Genomic DNA, 23,020 nt, shown 5'->3' with positions numbered 1-23,020 from the left:
CTGTTGATGGTGTTTTATATATTGGGTAAACTGTTAAACCATATATTCGTGTGTATATATATCAGATCATCAGATATATATATATATATATTGCATATAGTGTATACATGTTAAAGGTGATGCGTACAATGATCTGGCTGCCCATAACCTTTAGCAGGAGATCCTGCGTAGACGGACAGAGAGAGAAGCACAATCGTGTTAGTCGCACAGCAACCTTCACCCAGCAGCGCTCGCCAAGGCAAGCCCCGTGCAGCAGGAAAGAGGCCATGCAACCTCTTGCCATGGCAACTGCGTGCCTGGCGTGTTGACAGAACGAGTGGGGTGGGCGTTAAGTCAGCGACTGACGGCGTGTGCTTCTGTCAAGAGCGCAGAAAAGACAGGACGGAACCGTGTTAGACTTTGCACAGCGCGAAGTCCTACAACTTGTGGAAACCACCCTCCTGTTTACATACGTAATTGGTTATCTGAAGGACAAAAAAAAAATCCACTTTGCATCATCCATAATATATCATAGCCATGGGTGTCATTAAATTCCTGGTTATACATTTGGCTTAAAAATGCTTTTTTTGTCTCTTGTAGTAGACATAGTTCATCAGGTTGTTTGGAGATGAATGATGGACACAGACGAAGAGGATGTTGGATGTTGTCACATGTTAAAGAGGAATGGATGCTTGTACTGAAACGGACCAGGCTGACGGCAAATTAAATCAGAAGGGGAAGGGGGGTGGAGGGGGGGGGTGGGGATTAGGGTTGGGGGAGAGGTCTTGCCTCTTTGTTGCTCTCAGAATACATAAATACACACACTGGAGCTTGCAAGCTCTGCTTGACTGTATTCGATGACAAGTAGGCAGATCGGATCTAAACCCTGGAAACGGCGGCTTACGACACAATATCTAATCCACCTGCAAGATCCCAGTCCTTAAAATCTCCACAGCCCTCATTAAATACATGACGAGCAGCGTATCGCCGAACTGCAACAATCTGACCTACTCTGCAAAGCTGTCTTCTTAAAAGAAGAGGGAAAAAAAATCATCACCAATTAGGGTTAGCCACAGCAGAAGAAGTAGAATTGAGTTCCCAACCTGTTTAACCCTGGGCCTCCCAGGAGAGAACTTCCTCTTAGTGATGGCTGGCTTCCCCATGCCGATCTTGGGTGTGAGTGGTATGTGAGTGGTGGAGGTCACCAGGCCTGTGTGCTCCCCCTGGCCAGGGAGGCCATGGGGGTGGGGGGGCTCTCTGGGGGAGGTTCCCCTGGCGAGAGGGGAGGAGTGGGTGGGAGAGGCAGCCATCTCCGCCAACCTGTCCAGGGAGGCCTTGTGGGGCTTGTAGTCGGAGGAGGATGGGCTGAGGTGGAAGAGGCCAGACTTGCTCTCCAGGCTGGTGTCCATGTCCTCCACAGCCTCCGGAGACTCTGCCCTCTCGGCCAGGCTTCCAGGAACATGTTCCCCCCTCCTCCGCTCCCTGGCCTCCTTGGGGGCCGTCTCCAGCGCTGCCGACAGCGGTCCCGAGGGCCACACGTCCATGGGCTCATCCTTGACCGTGAGCGGCGCGGTAGTAGCTTCTTTGGTGGGTGAGATGATGGCCTTGACTTCCTTTGTGCTGAGTTGAACAGAATGGGCTTCTGTCTCTGCTGGCTTCGTGGGTCCTGTAGTGTCCTGTGGATGCTCTGGCCTCACCGACAGCTGCGTGGGCGAGGGCTGATCCAACTTCTCCACGGTCTCTCCTACTGGTGGAATTTCTAAAGACAAGAACAAACAAATATTGTTCACACAGGTCGGAATGATGACACACATTTTAGTACATTCCCATAAATTAGCAGAAGGCATAGGGAACTGGCGACTGCATATTTAACCAAGATGGTAAGTTGCTAAAGAAAGTATGTCTATATTAAACACCTAATATAGACCTCTAACATCTAGTATTATATATAGACCCCTCTAACATCTAGTATTATATAGACCCCTCTAACATCTAGTATTATATAGACCCCTCTAACATCTAGTATTATATAGACCCCTCTAACATCTAGTATTATATAAGCAACCTGACATATCTAGTATGTGAATACACTTTATTATGTATGTGGATGTAGTCAATATTAGGTGCTAGTTTGCTAATGACGCTCAGAGGAATGAATGACCAAGTTGGTGAGACCAACCTGATAGGGCCTTAGTTGTGTCTTTGTTGACAGGAATCTCCTTGGCCCCCCCATCACCATCAGCTTCGCCTGAAACTGCAGGAAGTGGACAGAGAAGGAAATGTTAAATCAGGAAACTCAATTCAATAGGATTCACTGTGGAAAGATGTAAGGTTACAAAAGCAATGACGGACTTCACGCACACACACACATTCTCACATGCACACGCATCCCTGAATCTCCCCATGGCGACCTAGACGGCGTGTGCGCCCGGCCGAGTCCTCGCTGCTACAGGGAAGGGTAACCATGACAACCGGGCCGCGCAGTTCTTTCGCGCTTGGGGGCTGGTGAGTGTGCAATTTCTAGGTGCGTACGCACCCAACAGAAGCACCCACCGTCGGGAGTCAATAAGTGATTGAGCTTTCGAAAACATCGATCAGGCCACCACGGCAGTAGCCAGGCCCCATCTGTGACGCTACGCTAACTGGCCCGCGTCACACCTCCCTAGGAGAGTGACTGTGCGAAAATTAAACAACAGCTCGAGTTAACACGGCGGAGTAAAATCGCACCAGCTGTAATTGGCTCCCCCACCGTGGCTGGAGCTACCTGTAATCCGAGTCATGGTGAGCCTGGTGCTAAGCCCTGCAATGAGGAGGTTCCTTCCAGGTGACGGCTGCTCGCTTTAATGACCTCAATTACAGGGCTCTGGGAGGAGGGGAGTGGCTGGAGAAACGAGACTGGTTACAGCTTCACCTACAGGGTGACGGCAGGGTTCCTGGTCACATGTTTCCCCCCAAAAATGCAGCCCCATGTTTACACCTTTGAGTGCCAGTGTAAGTAGCAGAGAAGAGCATTGCTCTATGTCAGACAATTTATGTGCAGTGAAAGGCCACCATCCATAAAATGAATATCAAATGGACGGAAAGCTTTTGAACGTTAGTGAACGGAAATACCCACCCTCCAGGAGAAAGGAGGGCTGTGTGTATTTGGAGGGGCATAAGGACTGGGCACAGCATCCACGAGCAACACTCTCCCTCAGGTCTCTCAGTCAGGGGAGACACGTAGACTGGAGAAGGGGCTCTGGTGAGGTTAGCCTGGTGAGGTTCGCCTGCTGCATGTCCCTGACCTTCTAGAGCTCCTCCCCCGGAGCTAGAAGCCTGGAGGCCACAAGGCCAAGGCTGGAGATGTGTTCCTTAGCAGGGCCAGCCCCAAGGCCGCCCAGACCCTCGGGGACCATGTCTGTCTGACATTCATTTGCTGGTGAAAACTATGGGTGTGCACTGCTGAAGGTGCCCTAGAGTAGTAGGAGGAGAAGGCGGAGGAGGAGGAAGAAGGATGACAAGAAGGAGGAAGAGGAAAAGGAAGACGAGAAAGAGAAGGAGGAAAAGGAGGAGGAGGAGGAAGGATGACGAGGAGAAGGAAGGATGAAAAGGGGGCCAGGCAATCCAGGCGTGCAGATGTCATGTGATAAGCCCCTGAGGCCTCCGACTGGTCCCCTTAACACAATCTGACTCCAAACACTCCCAGCTCTACAGGCTGAAGGAGGGAGGGAGTTTTTCCCTTCACATTTTCAAAGCTAAGAATTACAAAGACGACGTCGCTGCTTTAATCTACTGATCCTGGGACACCATCTGGTCATTGATGCTTTAGAAGCCCCTGACAAACGGCCTTCATTCGGAATTGAGGCGTGGCAGAGAAGAAGTGAAAGAGAGAGAGGGAGATAGAGCAAGCGGAGGAGAGGGAAGAGGGTGTGTCCTGCTCTAGCTGGTCTTCATCCACCCCCCTTCCTCTTCCATTCCTTAATCTGCCACACCAAAGAAGGCATCAGCCCACAGTACTGACGCCAACCAGGTGGAGCTTCACACCTGCATGGAAATACAGACCATCCACACAGACTGGACCGAGGCAGTTCCGGACGTTACAAACTCCTGATGCGCACACGACGCAAAGGGCTGCGGAGCCGGCTGGCGTGTCTACACTCTGGCAGCTCCACAAGGGCCATGTCTCTGGCTGCTTTCACACAACCTTCCAGTCGGGATGGCTGATAAAGCCCGGCGACAAACAACCCATCACTCTTGCTCCAATGAGTCCACCTGCCTGACACTCCGAAGGGAGACGTGAAGTTCCAAGAGGACATGTGGAATTGAGACGCGCGTGCACACATGCACGAAAAAAAACACACACGCACATTCCCACACACACACCTTTTACTGGCCAACAGAACACAAGGCATACACAAGCTGTGGACTACTGGGGTCTCACCAAGCTGCTGGTCGGTTTTGGCCTGAGATCGTCCCGTCTGGCTGGTCTCGCAGACGACGAGGGCTTGGACGGAGTTGGGCTCCGTGTGCGTTGGAGCGGACTGTGATTCCTGTTCTGGGTCACTGTGCACGGGGGGAGGAAGGGGCGGAGGAGGAGAAGGAGGAGGGGGGTGTGGGCTCGGGTGGAGGTCCATGCCTGCTTGGGACAGCTGCGGGCTGGAGTCAGACGGGCGCGTGTGCGTCAAGGCTGGCTGCGGGCTCGGCTCTGGGCCCGTGTCCATGGGGACCTCGTCCTCCGCCTGGGGTGGGAGCTCAGGGACGGCAGGCCTGCAGCTGGAGCAGGTGTAGTCCTCCCTGGGGTGGACGTCGGCCTGGCCCGAGTTCTGACGCTCACACTCCAGGTGGAGCCATCTGAGGGGAGGGGGGGAGGGGCGAGGAGGAGGAAAACGAAACAGAAATCAGGGAACTCAAAGAAAGTGGAGTCTGGGTTGAAAAGAAGAAAATGAAAAATGGATGTAGGTTCCGTAGACATACGCCGTGGTGACACAACGAAAGGTGACTGGCGTCCCCTACCTTTTGCAGGCGTGACAGCAGAGCAGGTCTTTGTGGTGCTCAGGGTCCAGGACGCCGGCACACAGGGGGCAGCACAGGGCCGGGTCCTGGTGCTGGACACAGCTCTCACACAACAGGCTGGCCGGGTGCCACTGACCGCTGGTCCTGGATCCACACTGGACACACACTCTGCAGTTCTAGATGTGGTGGTGGGGGGGGGGGGGGGCGTTATGGGGTTAATGGAAATGTCATGGAGATGCCATATCGTGCAGTATTCGAGACTGCTACATTTCTGAGACGCATAGTTCCACACTGATGTGGGCAGCGTTATTAACACATGCCGCCGTTTTCAGCCTGTATCTAGACAATACCATTCCGGAGCATTCTGACAGGCTCTGGTGAAAAGGTTAAACAAGCCCTGCACACACATATACGAAACAGAGTGGAGGACAGAGGAAGGACCCGAACAAGAACAATGACTCATTTTCAAGCCTTTTTGAGTCATTCAGACACATCCACTCATTTCTAAACTACACATTTTTAAACATCCTGGGGGGAGGGGAGGAAAGGAGAGGAGAAGAGAGAAGGGGCGAGAGACAGAAAGTGAAAGAATACCGTAGCCAGAGGGAGGGAGGGGGGGGGGTTGGATGTGCTGAGTCACAACCGCAGGCTACAGTGTGTGAACATGTTCCTGAGCACGGCTGCCTCGAGCGCTGCTGCCATCTGCACCCACACCACTGCAGCTGGGTGGGTGCTAACCAGCAGCACAGGTGACCGGGGGTACCACCTGCACTTACCAGAACATGAGCAGGCGCATGCAGCGGTGAAACACACACACACAACACAACACAACACACACACACAGCCTTATCAAAAACACTACAGGGCCTTTAAAAGATCAGCCAGTGTGAGTCACTTCATAACCACAGGAAGCACAGATACAACCACTGAAAAAGGTCATATTTTCTTGGTTAGCAACCACATTTCTCAATCGGTGCTTATACTAGGGGGGAAATGCTCTGTGGGCTACGGTGACACAAAAATTGAAATAATACATTTTTTTAAATTGTTAATTAAAGGCCGGGTATCAACCGTCTTTGAGAAGCACAGTCATATTTGGCTAAATAAACTTCACATCTTAATAGCAACCAATACATACATTGACGGTAATATGAAATCAAATATGTGGGCATTGCAAGACTGTAATAAAAGTTATTAGGCCGTACCCTCACTAATGACTGGACGGGGTATCCGTCAACCTACCTACTCTGCCCCCTGCACTCAACGTGGCTTTGAAGGGAGTGGGTGGAATATTTTCGTTTGAATCGTATCAAACAGAAGCTAAAACAGCTAGCTTCGCCAAACTTTCCTAACCCAGCTTTGATATCATATCTTGGACAAGAATTTGTTGCACGGTGACAACAACCCAGACGCTTCACTTTTGCTTTCCAAGCATGCACCGACCAGCCACCAAAAGGGATCCTGCCCTACCTTGCATCTCCAGCCGTTGGTGGGGATGGAGTCCATGGCAGGCTGCAGGCAGAAGGTGTGGTAACCTTTGTCGCACACGTCACACACCAGCATCTTGGTGTCCTCCCCTGGGTTCCTGCACGGCAGCAGGGGGGGGGGGGGGGACATGGAATGGTGATTAGACTAGCTTCCAGGCAGGAAGATTATTAAGTCAGGATATTTGTTAATGTGGTTAAGTGGCCTGCGGCCCATTGTTTATGAATGTTTGTGTGTGTGTGTGTTTGAGCTCTTTCTCTCAGTCACACACAGACATTCGGTCGAGAAATTATCATTCGCTTGCGCTACGGGGGATGGAAAACATCTTGTGGAGCTCAATGCTGCTAATGCGACCACGATGGGGCTTTTCTGAATGCAACCACTGGCTTCTCCCGTAAAGTCAGGGGTCAAGAACACAGATGCCTCTGGGCACTACAGGCAGAGATGGTCCAACCCACCTCCCCTGTCTGCTCCACGCAGAGCACTCAGAGGAGAGAGAGAGGAGAAGGAGAGGGAAAGAGGCGTAGGAGGTGGGGGTCAGAGTGGTGGGCAGCCGGACGAGGAGACACTCACTTGCAAGTTTGGCAGATCTTGCACTCGGGGCACTGCCAGCCTGCTCTCCTCAGCGGGGTGACGGCCATGTCCAGGCACATGCCGTGGTAGTGCTGGCCGCAGCTGGTGCAGAAGAGCTGGTCGGCCAGATCCCCGGGGCTGTCGCACAGGGCACAGATCGCCTCTTCCGGAACTGGGAGGGAGGCAGGGGCACGGTTAGCTTGGAGAGACGTTCCTCGTTCCTCGGTTGTGGGTATTAAACGTTTTGTGTGTTTTGATTTGGTGTACGTGAAGGAGACATTAGCAGATGGTGACTCACATCTGTGAAGGGCCAGTTGGAGGTGCTCTGGACAGAGCAGAGAGAGGCTCCTGATATCCTGGAAGGTGCCGGCAGCGCCAGCGCAGGGGTAATGGTACAGGCGAGTGCAGCTTTCAGCACAGCATTTGATGGAGGCTCCAAGGCGCTTACAATAGGCACAGTGCTGCATACAGCCAAATACACAGAGGGCAATCAGATCACTGGTGGGTTTCACACACAAAAAAGTACTTTTAAAGCTTTTATTCTGTGGTCGAAAATATAAATCCCCTTGCCGTGGCGACCCCCCCCCCCCACACACACACACGAAAATAAAGTGGGTAGGCTGGCTGATGGTGTAGTAGACAGAGGGGTTTTCAAACACAATCAGGCGGGGAGTTGTGCTAACGCTGGGGGGGCTATGCTAATGCTAGCAGGTGAGCAGCCACTGGAGAGAGGCAGAGACGGAGAGAGAGCCAGAGAGAGCGCAAGAGCCAGAGAGAGAGAGAGAGAGAGAGAGAGAGAGAGAGAGCCAGAGAGAGAGAGAGAGAGAGAGAGAGAGCCAGAGAGAGAGAGAGGGGGGCAGATCCCTGTTGAGTGGCGTGACCTTTTCCCATTTCACAGCTGAGCGAGCCACGCTGCCGGGGCCGACCTTTACCAACCTGATCCATCAGCGCCCGCCACTCCCCCTCGCCATCACACCCTCCCCCCCTCGCTGCCACAGCTCATTACGCACGCCACCCCTAAGTCCTATTAGCCACCCGGAAGTCCTCTCCCCCTCCTCACCTTTGTGCTCCCTGAGTCGATGGCTCTGTCTACGTTGAGCAGCGATTGTCCCTCGCCCTCCTTGCACACGCCGTCGGACCACAAGGCGCAACGCTGGTGGGCCCAGCACTGCCCTGCAGTCACAGGACAGAGACACAGACAAGAGACACAGAGAGAGAGGGAGAGGAAAGTCAGAACCCATTGATGACACATCACGTGCCCCCCCCCCCCCCCCCCCCCCCCCCCCCCGTCCCATCCTCCCTCCCTGAAGGAGAACTCACCCGATTCGTCAACGAGCGACCGGACGTCCAGGTGGTCGGGGAGCCCCACGTGGGCGAGCTCGTCCCAGAACCTGCTGCCTGGGTCTGCTCCCTGGCTCCCGGCTCCACTAAGACAGACAGGAAAAACGGAAGGGAGGGACGTCAGAGGACTGACGGAGCACGGGCTTAGGGCTCCTTCCTCCTAAACACTACACCTTCAGCTAGGCAACAGCGCCGGCCGAGGGGCATGTCGGGAGGTGGGCTAGGGGGACAGGGGAGAGGAGAAAACCCGGGAGACAGAAGAAGGGAGCCTATTTTGCAGAGCCCAGAGAGGAGGGCCGACAGAGTGAGTGGAAGAGAGGGTAAAAAAGAAACCGCTTAAGGGCTAAGAAAAAGCATGGGAGGAGGTGGAGGAGGAAGGGGGTGAGGGGGGTCACCCTATCTGGCGCTCACACAAGGAGCTGGCTGTTCGCTTGCATAAAATCAGCTGCAAAAGGGGGAAGTGTTTCTTCGAGTCCCTGGCTTGCACAGCTGAGCTGCCGAGCGGGCAGAAAAAGTGGAAAGGGGAAATTAGCATTTAAAAGAGGCCCTGGTTTCAGTCAACACACCGGCAGCCAAAGCTAAGTGACTGATTTCCTAGGATGCTGCCGCTGGTAATGATGCTGGTGACGGTGAATGAGTATTCATGGCATACTGCCTCGTCATGACAGGCCCTCGTGCGCGCGCATCGTCTTGTGACCGGCTTCCACACCTTTGGCAGTGTTTATGTTGCCATCCCCTCCATCCCCTCCCTCCTCCCCTCACTCCCCCCTCTCCTCACCTGCCCTACTTTTTCTTCCCTCTGTCCTCCCTTCTGATTCTCTGCCCCATCTTTCTCTCTCCCTCTCTCCCCCTCCCCCTCCCCCTCCCCCTCCCCCTCCCCCTCCCCCTCCCCCTCCCCGCCTCCCTCCCGTGTGGTACAGTCCTGGCCTCTAGTCCCTGTGGCCAATCCCTCTTCTTCCCCCAGCACAACAAAGCAGGGCTGGCTGGGCCTGGCTGCATGCCAGGGGCCTGCGCTGCCTCTTGCCGAACGTTACGTCACCTGCTCCCCAGGGAGACGCTCTATTGGCTCGGAAGAGCCGAAACAAATTGGGCAGCTGTCCAAAAGGAGTCCGGGGAGGGTCCTTTTGTTGGCAAGGTGCTAGTGCACAGGAGGGGGCTCACGTGTCTCTGCTGTGTACGGGCTCCATGGGTGTGGGGAGCACGGCAGGCAGGCAGGCAGAGAGGCGGAGCGCTAATTTAGCCTGCGAGAGCTAGCGTCACCTGCTAAGTAAGGGTAGCCATTTAGCCCCCACGAGATCGGCAAAGACCTCTAGATGCATGTGGGTGTGTGAGTGGCATAAATTAACTCGTAGAAAAAGAGTGTTCGTTTAGCTGGTGGAATCTGAGAGCCTATGTACGGCACTTTGAAGAAGCGTTCATCCCATTAGTGGTGTGAATTGAAGCGGATGGACAAGGTTAAACTGAGGTCATCCACATTCATACTTGCTTCCGTTTTGCCAAATAAAGAGTGACAACCCACTCAAATGCCAATTCCAAGACTCCAACAAACTAATACTAAACCCCCGAAAAACGAAAGATGAAAAAATGTGCCCCCTTCAAACACGACGAGACTACGTTCGTAACGGTACAAACGACAATGTCCTTTCAACAATTCTGTACCTTCCAGTCAAAATGTCCCCTGACCTCCTGTCAACCGGGTCGGTCCACAGAGCGGCCTCTGAGGCACGCATGCTGGGACGGGGACAGAGGCTTCCCCCTGTCCTCTCTCCTGGGAGCGGGCAGGCCCCACACCACAGCCATGGCCCGACAGACCGCTCTCCTTTCATGCGGCTCATTACCCAGTCACAGAGAGGGCACTGCAGATGATTCCTGCCGGGCTCCGGCCAAGTGCTGGGGGCCGAGCCTTTTGTGACAATCGGACCGACTTACTTCTGTGTGCTCCCCTGCCCCGAGCTGGTCTCCGTGGGTGCGTTGGGTTTGGTGATTCTGTCGCAGTTTCCGCCGCCGTGCTCATCGTCGTCAGCGCTGCCACCTCCGGCATCGCAGCTGAGGGGGGGGTCGGGGGCAGGCGGGGCACGGAACGCTCTCAGGTCCCCCTGACCCAGCAGGCTACGGCCGCCACAGTAGCAGAAGGCACAGAGACCATCACTGGGGAGAGGGGGAGAGGGAGAGGGAGAGGGGAGAGGGAGAGGGGGGGAGGAGAGGCTTGTTTAATTATAGATACCAAATGTGACCTGGTACGTCTGTGCTTCATGCGTGTAATTATGAATCACTTTGTATTCTGGAAGAATGGGGACCATGAATCATACATGTGCCCGAGCATCCACAAGTTGGGGGGGGGATGAAACCCACAAACTAATATTTGTGCTGGTAGGTGCCTCCAACAAACAGCTGTGGGACTACTAAAGCTACATCAGGAGGACAACGAGCAGACTTTGGATCAGCGCTATCTATCAATCAATCCGCCCTCAACGGCTGAGGTCTGGGCTGGAGAGAGCACATCGGGAGAGAGGGACAGTTGATGAAATAAATGAAATAAAGCAGGCGGTAAATATTTATCAGCTTTCTAAGGGAGGAGATGGGGCCTGTTAATAAGATCCCCGGAGATGCTGTTCGGCCTGCCCTCCATCACCACCATCGATAGCGCAGTCAGTCCCGGAGATTGATTACAACCTTTAACAGACTGGCACCTGGGCAGGAGCGAGTATGCCGCTAGCGGTTGATGACTCCATTTTGTTGACCCGAGCAGGGCACACTGAGCATGTGCGGCAGAATACATTTCCACGGTACGAGGCTGTGCATGCTGGGACCGTGAATGGGGGCTAGAATACAAGCACCCGCACAAGTGCAGGCACACAAACATACACACACATACCCGGGAATGTTCGACAGCTTTAAGAGCTCCTTCTCTTACCCGTGTCTGGGCTCTCTGCTGGCAGGGCCGGGCGGTCCGGTGGCGTCCTCTCCCAGCTCCTCGGCCCTCTCCCCCAGCAGCTCTTTAGTCTCTGAGGAAAAACATGGAAGACAGTCAACTCGCACAGCAAGGAGAGAGGCATGAAGCGTTAAATCCCGCCACTGTCGGCGACGGCACGTCAGCACATCGTAGGGCTATGCTTGTGAACTGAATCGACATGGTCTGACAGACCAGGCTTTAGAAGAGAACAGGTGGATTCACCTTCCAGGTTTGTTGCGCCGGGTCAGAACCTGATAAGGAAGAGCCATGGAAATGTAGAAAGCACTTGCTCCAAAGTTTACAATCTGGCCAAAGGGAAACCCAGAAGGCTCTTATCACACAGCAAATACAAATATATTCAAAGTTAAAATAGATTAAGAAAGTGCTAAAGACTTGGCCTGAGAATCAGACCCATCTGCCAGCTCTATTTGCTCTGACAGATGGGTCTGGCCAACCACCCATTCAAACCGATTTCCCTCCAGCATTAAAAGTGCCGGGCCAATCGCAACCATCATATGTTACATGGGGCAGGTTTGAGACCATGACTTTGAAAGAGTGCCACTGAGGCATTTTCCTAAACAACCAAGATGATTTTTCATTGGTTCCATCTAAATAATGCCATCCAGTTCATTTGACCAACAGCCGTTGATAACGCCCTTTGGAAATCAAAAATAAAACTGAGAGGTTTCAGACTCAAACGCATTTTCAAATTGGTCTGGCGACAGCAGGCTACTAAAGGCTCCACACACCACACACACACTGGGCAATGACTAACCCCAACACTGTGGCTACGGCCACTTAAAGATCTTCCAAAACCGCATAGACTTTTCAAACATACTTTAACTGGAGAGCTGAGTAGTGGTATAGCCATGGGGGTGGTTAAAGGTCATTGGGGGTTGGTTGGTTGGTTGGTTGGTTGGTTGGTTGCTCAGGGCGCCCTACATTCCCTCAACAGGCAGCTCATTACTTTGATTAGCATTTAACTTGTCACTTTAGTAGCAATTTGAGAGTTAATCTTTTGACCAGTTGGGGTCAAAGGGTGCTTGCAAGGTATACTAAGGGGTCAGGTGAGGTTCTAACTGTGACCGTTTACCTTTAGGACGTTGCTATGGCAGCGTGCCTAAAAAGAAGACACATTTCAGGAAACGAGCACAGGATTAATATAACGGGACGTTTTTTTTACCTCTGTAGTGACCTTTTTTAGACATGTGGAACCTCTATTCTTACTCTGGGGGGCAAGATTGTAAAGACTCATTATGAAGTCCATTCGGCCAACAGTCTAAAGAGAAGTACTGACGCTACAGCACGTATTGTGCTATTAGCTAGAAAATAGATTGTAAAAAAGCAATTGTACCAACTACTAAAATAATAGTTTTTTTACTATTTAAACAAAGACTAATCATAATGATGATAACAATAAAAGACTACCGCGCCAACCACTTTGTTCCATCAAAAAACAATAGCTTGCATTTCAGACAAGTAAAATCTGAGAACATAACAGCCGGGCACTGGTACCGTACCTCCCTTCCATCATAGAAGCACGACAAAACCTAGATCTATGGGAATGGGAGGCTACTCACGTGATGCAATGTACACACATAAAAAGCACATAAATGGGTCTAGGGAGAGTGATGGGATTTTAAAAAGCTTTTAGAGGGCATTAGCCTTGGGCTCTTTCCTCGCTGCACCTCAATGCCAATCTCAGTGCAGGAAGAGGGGGAGGGAGGGAGAGGGTGAGAGAGAAAGAGAGGGCGAGAGAGAAAGAGAGCGAGAAAGAGCAAGAGCGAGAGAAAGAGAAAAAAAACACCCAGCCTCACTCACTAACCAGCTGCAGCTTCACAATTACAGCCCAAAAGTAGAGGCATGGGGTGCCAAGAAAAGGCTCTCATCCATCCCTCTCCAGACCTGGGGAAGTCCTCCTTCTGAAAGCCCCAGTGAAGGACTCGCCGCCGAGGTGGTGGTGGGTGAGGCTGAACCACCCTCCTCAGATCCACAGCAGAGCATGTAGGAGGGGGGTGCTTACCTGTGTCCTGAGGGCCCACCGACTCTGCCACCTCGGTCCCATCCATGCTGTCCTCCTCGTCCACAACCACTCTTCCTCTGGTGCGACCCCTGGGGGGGACAGCAGAGAGAGAGAGAGAGAGAGAGAGAGAGAGAGAGAGAGAGAGAGAGAGAGAGAGAGAGAGAGAGAGAGAGAGAGAGAGAGAGAGAGAGACAGAGAGAGAGAGACAGAGAGACAGAGAGACAGAGAGACAGAGAGACAGAGAGACAGAGAGAGAGAGAGAGAGAGAGAGAGAGAGAGAGAGAGAGAGAGAGAGAGAGAGAGAGAGAGAGAGAGAGAGAGAGAGAGAGAGACGTTACTGCCTTGGCTAGCCTTGGGAGTGGGTGGAGGTTGGAGGGGTCATGAATTAGTTAAATATAGTCACAGCTGTCACTGATTTTTTATGGAGACACTCGGGCCTGCTGGCCAATGTGGCTGGGCAGGGTGACGCAATGGGGCAATAGGAGGAGAGAGCATGGGTGTTAGGAGGTGAGGTGGGGGACAGGTAGTGCTGTGGTTGACACCTGAGCGGCTTTGGGAGATGGCAAACACAGATCTGTTATTAAAATGTCCTCCAATAGGAACTGTTTAAAGTCAGTCAGTAGTTGTGGATGGGATGATCACATTTGATGGTAACAAGACAGACACACATTTGACGGTAGCAAGGACAGCGGGCCAGCTGTGGGGGTGAGCACAAAGAGAAAAGCCCAATGAGAGCAGCGGTCTCCAGGGGAGACAGGAGGATGCAGAGCGGAGGGGAACAGGGGAGGGGGGTAATTTTCGATGCCACTGGAGAGAAAAATCACAATCGGCTGGATGCCAAATCAACCCCTCCCTCCAAATGACTTCCCACTCTAGATAAGCAACAAGACTGAAACCTTGACTGAATGACAAATTCAAGCCTTGGTAATGCCCCAAACCTGATTGGAGGAAACCCAACCCTGCCAACTAAATTCAAACACAAGATATGGGTTTAGATAAGGTTAACTGCAGGGTTGAATCATCCAACAGACACATATGAAGTTACATCATTAAATGTCAGTCTCCCGATCAACACCAATGCCAGTGTGTCCCTTAAATCAACCAACCCCACAAGCTTTGAAGGCCTAAATTACACTACCAAGAGACCCTAGTCCACCTGGTCTGTCCTTCCAGTGAGACCTCCTAGTCCTCCCCAGTTCCAGTTTCTGCACAGCGACATGTGCTGACTAGGGGTGCAGACAGACATCAAAATTAAAAATGCATTTCTGTTCCCAGACATCTCTCCCTGGCTGTCTGGAGAAGAGGCAAGGCCTGTTCAAGAGCCAAATGCCTGCAGCCTAACGGAGGTATCTCGGCGTGTGGAGGATGGATCGCTCTCTGACAAACCCCCTTCATCAGGCATGAAATATCACGTTTGCCGATCAACATCGATTAATCACACAGACCTACAGAGGCCTAATCCGTTCAAAACCAAACGACAAATAATGTTGTTTGACATTTCCGTCAGGTAGACAGTACCATGCACTTTACAACCCAGTGTGAACATTCAGGATGCTCAAACGTTTACATTTGCAGGCCCGTTACCGTATAGGCAGACGCACTGATCGAAAACAACTGAAGCATCGATCTTCACATAGACCAGCCACCTTTTCTCTCCATTACAAAACCCAGGCACACCCGAATATCAAACCTCAATACCCTGCCTGCACAACTTATCCCCTCAATCCCACCACCAGGAGATGGGTGGAAAAAAAAGAGAAAGAAGGTGAAAATAATGCTGTGGTAAGTAGTCCCAGCTCAGGCAGAGCACAGTGGAAAACCTGGAAATGTGCCCCCAACTGTGGAGTGGAGTTCATGTCCAGCTGAAGTCAACCCTGGGTATCCTGATCAATCACCATGGAGCCATGATAGAGCACAAACTGGTCACCCTACCTGTAAGGGCACCTGTCTGTATATATGGGGCAAATCATATCTACCAAATAATAACATACCTAGCTTGGTTGGTCACATCAAAGTTTATTCAAGTTCCCATTGCAGTCGCCCCCTTCGATTGTTATAACAAATTTGTCTCAACACCTGACACTTCCAGAAACACAAAAAAACAACTACACCTTAAATAATGTGCCGTCAGTTGACACTCCTCCCTCACATTTACTTGATGAGCTGGCTCAGATGCAGTCCACCAACAATCTCTTCTTGCCATTGTTATCAGTCCCTGAGTGTCCCTGGAAACTGAAACAGTTTGGATATGGATGTATTAAACATCAATTCATCTGGGCTATTTTATTGGATCAATTGAGGAGTGTAAGTGTGTAAGGAGAGAGTGAAAGACCTTGTGGGCATTTGATTACACAGTGGGGCTCTAAGCTGCATTATGTGTTGCCATGGTAATAACAAAGGCACCCAGGCAGAGAATACAATGAAACATTGGAAATGTTCTGTGCTCGTGGTACCTAAATCTACAGCCTTGGTCTGTCTGACCAGTGTAGTCACAGTGCTGCGCTAAATAGGCATGTTCACCAAATGTCACAAAAGTAACATCCAGGCCAATGTGCAACAAAGAAAGCTCCTGGAATAAGTCCCAGTTGAAAAAGCTTTTTTTTCTAAAAGTGTAAACATGGATTTTAGTCATATGCTGGGGTTAAGGTCCCAAGTTAAGAGAAAAATGAAAACATAAAAACCTTGAATAAACATACTTCTTTCTGGTTTTGGACGTGGCCGTGGGCAGAGCCTGGGGTGTGACGGTGGCAGCATCCTTGCGTGGCCTGCCTCTGGGACGCTTGTCTGTCTGGGCAGGACTTCCTGTGGATGTGGCCCCTGTGCTGCTGGGTGGCAGTGAGGGCCCTTGTTCAGAGGGCTCCACAGTCTTATCCTCTGATGACATTCTGTGCAAAATAACAGAGGAACTGTGAGCTCACATCTTCGCATACACCTGTATGATCCCTCAACTCATGTCTAAGGTATCTCAGCTTGTTTGAGGTTTCTTAAGAGATAGCAAGATGACTTATGTAAATCTTCATGTCGTTAACTTTTGACAAAAAATTACAAAATGTGCCAATCTGTAGCTTCTGTTGCCATGTCAAAACCTGAGTTAACCTACCTTCTTTGTGCCTTCCTGAGCAATCCCAAGTAGGACTAGGCCAACTTGTTTCAATTCAGTTGGACTGTAAAGCCTCTTGAATGTACTTTGGAGGCGTTCACAACATCCCATCTTCTAAGTTAATGAGATAAGATGCCAATGGATGGACACAATTTTTTCCTCAAGCTATATGAGAACCCCTTCCTGAAAGCTGACGCTTAACAATATAGTAATCTAAGACTTTGTTGTTGATCATTTTTTAAGGGATATAGCCTACACAACGTTATAAAACACATCAATCATAAACTGTGGAAGTGGATTTGGGGCCAATACATTTCAAACATTGATGAGCTATTATAGCATTATTCAATTTTGAGGGTGAGAACTACATAGCTAATGTATATACAAGCCTTTATTTGGTTTCATTAAGGGCAGTTGATAATATGCATATACAACTGTGTACACATGGGTTGATAAAATCAATGTGAAGACTAATTTAGTCTATTCACATACTTATGGGGACAGTAACAATTTATCCAAGTTAGACATACCACAATTTGTCCAACTCAGACAATCCTTCAACATCATGTCAAACGATGGACAGTCTCTAATGAATATGACAAGCAAAGCACAAGAAAGGACTAGCATAGCTTTTTGTTAAACTCGACCTAGGACACAAAGCAGCTGCCCCTTCAATGCAGCTAGCGTAGTTAGCTTGTTACTTTGTTGTCTTTGTTTAGCAGTAGCTGAAACATTGTTAGCTAGCTAGTTATACTGAACTACATCTCTGGTTACACTTTAGTGATTGTTCTCATTAAGGTTCAACACAACTTTTGGATAACATGGTTGTTATTTACAAATTGACTTGCAAGCAAACAGGTTAGGTAACCTACAGATAGCTAGCCAGAGTTGGCTAACTAGCTAGGTAGCTTCATAAAACAAAGCTGGAGTTGTTTCTAAATAGTGGCCACAATTACAATCCAAGATAACAAATTTGCCCCTACTGTATTTTAACATAGCAATAATAGAAGTGCTAAGGCTATGACGGTAATATGCAGATTATTAGCAGCTGGCTAACTAGCTAGTATATGGCGAAGGTTTGGGCCACATTAAGAATATGGCTTGTCTCTGGAACGCATACTCTCCCTGGAACGTTCCATGTTTCTGATGTGCCTAAATTCCTGCTACAGTCAACGATAATACTACACCATCACAAATAGAAACAACATATTACATTAAAAGAAAATCATTGTTTGCATCTGATTGCAATTCATTACATGCGATCATTCTAATTCTAACCCTTCCCTTTTTTTCTGCATTCTGAAAGCAAATACTTTTTGGCCCACTTGCAGGTTGCGTTTAGAGTGTAGTGTGAATAAATTACTTAACAAGGGAAATAAAATATAAATGGAATTCGAGTAATTGGCTGCGTTCTCGTGGATAAAAAAGGTGCAGGAGCCCCTCTAATCCAGTGACAACAAGATACAGATGCATGTGCACTGTCAAGCAACCTGCAGTAGCTACATCATGAGAAACGAGTCTTACTTCATTAAGATGCACACAATTACATTGATTCGTTTTGAGAGCATCAAAACAACATAACATTAACTATCAAAGATGACTCATACTAGGACGTGGGATGGCTATGGTGTGGACTTCCACTGTAGACACGTTCTTTTCCAGCAAGTAGACTGAGCCTGTAAACTAGGCGGCGACAAAAAAAAAAAAACTACTCGATAATGCTAGCTAGCTTGCAGCCTTCCTCTACAGCCAATACTAACAATCAAAACCCCGCACAGTAAGATACAACTTACCTTCCAACCCTATGAATAATGAATTGTTTTCTTCATGTCCAAAATGGCTGGAGATATAGCTGATGTTATACTTCTATAACTTTGTAGTTTAGCTAGCGATCTAGCTAGTTGGCTAGGTAGCTAGCTCAATGAAGCAGGGTTTCTCTCGAATGGAGGAACACCGCAGTTGTCACACATGCATTACGCATTAACCATTGATCCAATGTTGAGCCTTGTCTTCAACCATTTCAACAAAAATACAAAATGTACATCCAAAGGGACTTGTTTCATTAGCACACGAACATTGATGGATCACTTTCCTTTCTTCAATGACAGCTGTCGACGCAATACGAAAAGGTTTCGGTTAGATACCCCAAGTCCTGTAGCCAACTATTTCATTTTTTGTCTGAAAAAAAAAGAAATCCATACTCCACGTCAGGCAAACAAACAACTCCCAAAACAAATCCTTTAGAAATATCACGGATGAGGTGGACCAGTTGGCTAGCTAGCGGAGTAACGATGATCGAGCCTATTACTCGCTTCCCAACTGGTTCTATTTCCTTCAGCTGCGTCAAGCGGAGAGCGAGCTGCAGGTTACCTCGGCAAGACACTCGCATAGACTACGCAAAGATAAACAACTGAAAGACTTTCTGACATCAACGGCGAAAAGTGAAATAACGCTTTCTAGACAGACAGTGACTGATAGTGAAAGTCTGTGTAATATCTATAAAATTAAAGTTGCAAATAGTGTATCCTTTTGCTCCTTTACGGTGGCCATGTCAGAGTGTTATCGAAGCACTACCTATTGGATTCCCAAAAAATAGGTCCGAAATTGATACATGTATCTCAAAAAAGGATATACATGGAGATTTAAAAAATAAAACGTGTCGAAAATGTCACTGTATGGGAAAGGCAAACTACAAAACCAGCAAGACGTGATTAGAAATATCAAGTAAAAAAAACAAAAACAATGTCTTAATACGCTCTGATCCTGCGGAGGGATATGTGCCTTTAGTAAATAAAAAGAGTGTTTTATGGTTTGCACCAATATGAGGCCTGGAGTGTGGCAGCTGGATTGGTGGATGTTGTTTTTATTTGTATACAAAAACAGCACATGTAATGGATTTACTTACAGTAAATGCATTGCGTCGGCAGGCAACACTATACATATATATACTGCAATTGTTCTTTATAAGAATGTGGTAGGTTAATATGTAATACTTTGTCTTTGACTCAGTGTCTTTCAGTGGCTTTAAATTGTTGGATAGTTCCCGCGACAGTTCACAGACTTATTGAGTAATACTTCTGCTGCGTCAGTCAATTTCCACAAACCCTGAAACTATAATTCATGAATTGTAAAATTATATTGGTAGATAAGTTTGTACATATTGCCACCATGTGGTTGTTCAAGCAATAGTCTCGCAGACTATTGTGAATTGTAATCTACTCAAATGTAATACTGAAAGGAAATATCAATATATAATTTTAAGACCACATGGGTATTATTCCAAATCCCCAAATGTTATTTCATTTTTTAAATAGACTCAACTAAAATATTCAACATTATATGTGGACCAATGATTGTTTAATTTATTCTGAAAACCAACATTTGGCTGATGTGCTGTACAGTACATCCTTTTTGTATGCAGCAATGGTAAGTGAAATGTGAAAGAGTGGGTTAAGAAATTGTAGAACATGGCACCAGTAAAGTGAGAGGCACCTGCTTGTGCCAGGTGTCGTTATTTACCACCTTTGGGTCAGTATACATTTCTTCAGTTAGCCCTACTCACCATTGTCCTAATTACCTTAGCACATGTGATACTGTTCTATATTTACCCTGTAGTTTCAGAATTATTTTTAGAACAACAAATAAGGTTCGGCAAGAAATTAAAACATAAAAGTGTATTACACAGCCTTGTTTTGAAATTAATATCCTAATGTGAGTCAATTTAGTAATATCTCTTTAAGTAAATGTCTCAAGTGGCACTAAATTTTCATATGACATTCCAGTCAAAGGTCATCACCATGAACTAACAATTAAAGTATTAGAACCATTATGTTTCTATATGTAGAGAATTATGTTAACATCTGCACGAGATTCAAGATTTCTCGCCTCCTAGTCTCAGCACACTATGGTTTCGGAAAATGAATGACCTGTAGGTAAAATGGAAAGCAAATGAAACTAAACAGGTCTTACTCATGAGTAGGCAACATACTTAAATGTTCATTGATAAGAGAAATTGTGCCCTATTAACACTATTCAAGACATATATTGCATTTTAGGATGGTTCCAAAGATGGATAGCTTTCTTTGAATTCCCAATATGTGCAGTGGGGCACATAAAAATGTGTGCAATAAAACTGTATAACGTTAAAAGCACAGTGAAAAAAAGATGCAATTATTACGAGAACCCCTGTCCACTCCAGGTTCACGTTTGCAAATTAGAGGTAGAGGGCAGTAGAACATCACATCTACTTACTAGTGGTAGTTCGCTGTTCATGTGTCTTCCTCTTGTCTCTCTTTCTTTCTCACATTGTTCTCTATTTTTCTAGTTCTGTCTCTCAATTCAATTGTAATTTCAAGTGCTTTATTGGCATGTTATAAATATTTCAAAGCAAATATTTTTACAGTGGCTTCAGAAAGTAGCCCTTTTCCTCTTCACTTTGAGCACATTATATTATGTGTTGAATTAAATGGCTATTTTGCCCATTAATCAACACTCAATTATCCATAGCGACAAAGTGGAAATGTGTTTTTAGAAATATTCTAAAATGTAAGATCTAAATGTATTAAAATCTCATATTTGAAATATCTAATTTACATATTTATTCTTACTTCAGTACTTTGTAGAAGGCCCATTGGCAGCAATTACAGCTGCAAGTCTTTTGGGCATGTCTCTACAAGCTTTGCGCATCTGGATCTGGGCAGTGTATCCCATTCTTCCTTGCAAATCCTCTTAAGTTTGGTTCTCTCAGTTCTCTTCACAGATGTTCCATGGGTTTTGAGTCTGGGCTTTGGCTGGGCCACACAAGGAAAGTCAGAGATACGTTTCAGCATTGTCTTGGCTGCAAGCTTCGGCTCATTATCATGCTGAAAGGTGAACCTTTGCGTAAGCTCTGAAGTTGTGTCCATTCTGAAACAGGTTTTCTTCAAGAACCTCTCTGTATATCGATCCATTCATCCTTCCCTCAATTTTGACCAGTCTCCCTGTCCCTACCGAGGAGTAATACCACCACAGCGTGATGCTGCCACCATCATGCTTCACCATAGGGATAGTATTACTCAGGTGAAGAGTAGTGCTTGGTATCTGCCAAACATAGTGCTTGGAGTTCTGCCCCAAAGAGTTAAATTTTTGTCTCATCTGACAAGAGAATATTTTTCCTCAAGTCTGAGTCCTTTGATTGCTGTTTGGCAAACTCCAAGTGTACAGTCACATGCCTTTTATTCAATAGCTGCTTCCATCTGGCCACTTTTCCATAAAGGCCTGATTGATGCAGTGCTGCTGCGATGGTCAACTTTCCGTTAGACTCACCAATCTCTGCAGAGGACTTTATAAGCTCTTTTAAGAGTGACTGGTGGGTTTTTGGTCACCTCCTGACTGAGGATCTACTTCCCCAGTTATTCAGTTTGGTCGTATGGCCCCATCGGGGAAGGTTCCTGGTGTTTCCGAACTTCTTCCATTTGACAATAATTGAGGCCACAGTGCACCTGTACACCAAAGCTTTAGAAATTGTTTCATACCCTTGCCCCTAATAAGCCTCAACACAATTGTATCGTGGCCGTCTACAGAGAGTTTGTTGGACTTCATGGATTGATTCTTGTCCTTGTTTTAAACTATATCCAATCAATTATATTTGTCATAGATTTACTCCAATCACGTTTTACAGACATATCTCAAGGATAAATAGCAGGGGCGGTTCTACACGGGGGCGTAGAGGGGCCAGTACCCCTGTTAAAATGTCCCTGGGCCCCCCTGAGCTGACTGAATGTTTAATTATTTTTTGTTTGTTTTTTAACATGTTTTTCTTCTTCTAGTAGTCATCATGAAACGAGGAATGGACATTGCAGCCTTTTTGCCCCAGTGAATAAAAAAGTGAGAGAAACATATCAAGCTATTGAGAGAGCTGAGGAGCTGGAAGAGGTAGAGCCAGAGCTGTTTGTATGATTTTAATGCAAAGCTAAATTAAAGTATTTAATGTTTAAATATCATTTGTTTCCGTTTTTTAATGTGCTCTGTGTCCTCTGATTAAACACTGCCCCCCCCCCCCCCTTGGCCCCCCCCAGTAAAATGTGTCTAGAACTGCCACTGATAAATACATCCAACAAGATGCACCCGAGTTGTGTCGTATACGTAAGTGTTCCAATTAGCTAAAACAAAAATTGTCTTAGTCAACTTTGTTGTCCTTTTCTTTGCGCTGTTGGTCAGCTAGAAAACAATGTGATTCTTTATAGTCAAGTAAGTGAAACGTTAGGTTTACATACACATTACACCAGATCAGAGTGCTTTATAGAGATGCATTTTCTATTCATGCATCTGAGCTTGCTTTTTATTAACAGAAAACATGAATAATATATTGAAGTTGATACATTTAGTCTTTTTTTCTTGTGAAACAATATGTCCTACAGCCGTAGTTCTCAACTGTAACTTATACAAAGAAAAGATAGACTTGTTGACGCAGCCAAAGCACACATCCTTGATCCTCTACACAACCAGGCGCGGATTAATGCACAGGCTTGCCTAGGCTGCAGCCTAGGGGTCCCACGTGTGCAGGGGCCCCCCGGATTGGCTGCATTGTTTTTAA

General features: G+C 47.9%; 1 protein-coding gene across 8 annotated transcripts in view; it reads right to left on the bottom strand.

Moving 5' to 3' along the window:
• The window catches only part of kmt2cb (lysine (K)-specific methyltransferase 2Cb), a 54,439-nt gene extending 35,300 nt beyond the window's left edge, over positions 1-19,139 (bottom strand). For 5 of the 8 annotated variants that reach the window (XM_047028071.1, XM_047028077.1, XM_047028076.1 and 2 more), the window contains exons 1-14: positions 18,240-19,138; positions 16,028-16,231; positions 13,347-13,435; positions 11,285-11,375; positions 10,300-10,518; positions 8,350-8,456; positions 8,090-8,202; positions 7,328-7,490; positions 7,030-7,201; positions 6,442-6,556; positions 4,972-5,147; positions 4,400-4,809; positions 2,159-2,233; positions 1,083-1,738 (exon numbers count right to left, since the gene is read on the bottom strand). In XM_047028071.1, coding sequence (XP_046884027.1) covers positions 1,083-1,738; positions 2,159-2,233; positions 4,400-4,809; positions 4,972-5,147; positions 6,442-6,556; positions 7,030-7,201; positions 7,328-7,490; positions 8,090-8,202; positions 8,350-8,456; positions 10,300-10,518; positions 11,285-11,375; positions 13,347-13,435; positions 16,028-16,230 — 2,589 coding nt within the window. In that variant the 5' untranslated portion in view covers position 16,231; positions 18,240-19,138. Of the gene's footprint in view, positions 1-1,082; positions 1,739-2,158; positions 2,234-4,399; positions 4,810-4,971; positions 5,148-6,441; positions 6,557-7,029; positions 7,202-7,327; positions 7,491-8,089; positions 8,203-8,349; positions 8,457-10,299; positions 10,519-11,284; positions 11,376-13,346; positions 13,436-15,457; positions 15,754-16,027; positions 16,232-18,239 lie in introns of those variants that run through there. The other 3 variants (XM_047028074.1, XM_047028075.1, XM_047028079.1) reach the window with 3 other exon arrangements.
• Between the last annotated feature and the right edge of the window lie 3,881 nt (positions 19,140-23,020).

This window comes from Hypomesus transpacificus, chromosome 10 (assembly GCF_021917145.1).
Source record: "Hypomesus transpacificus isolate Combined female chromosome 10, fHypTra1, whole genome shotgun sequence".
In the NCBI taxonomy this organism is placed as follows: Eukaryota; Metazoa; Chordata; class Actinopteri; order Osmeriformes; family Osmeridae; genus Hypomesus; species Hypomesus transpacificus.
Note: the sequence above shows the minus strand (reverse complement) of the source record. Positions and strands in the feature narration are given on the sequence as shown.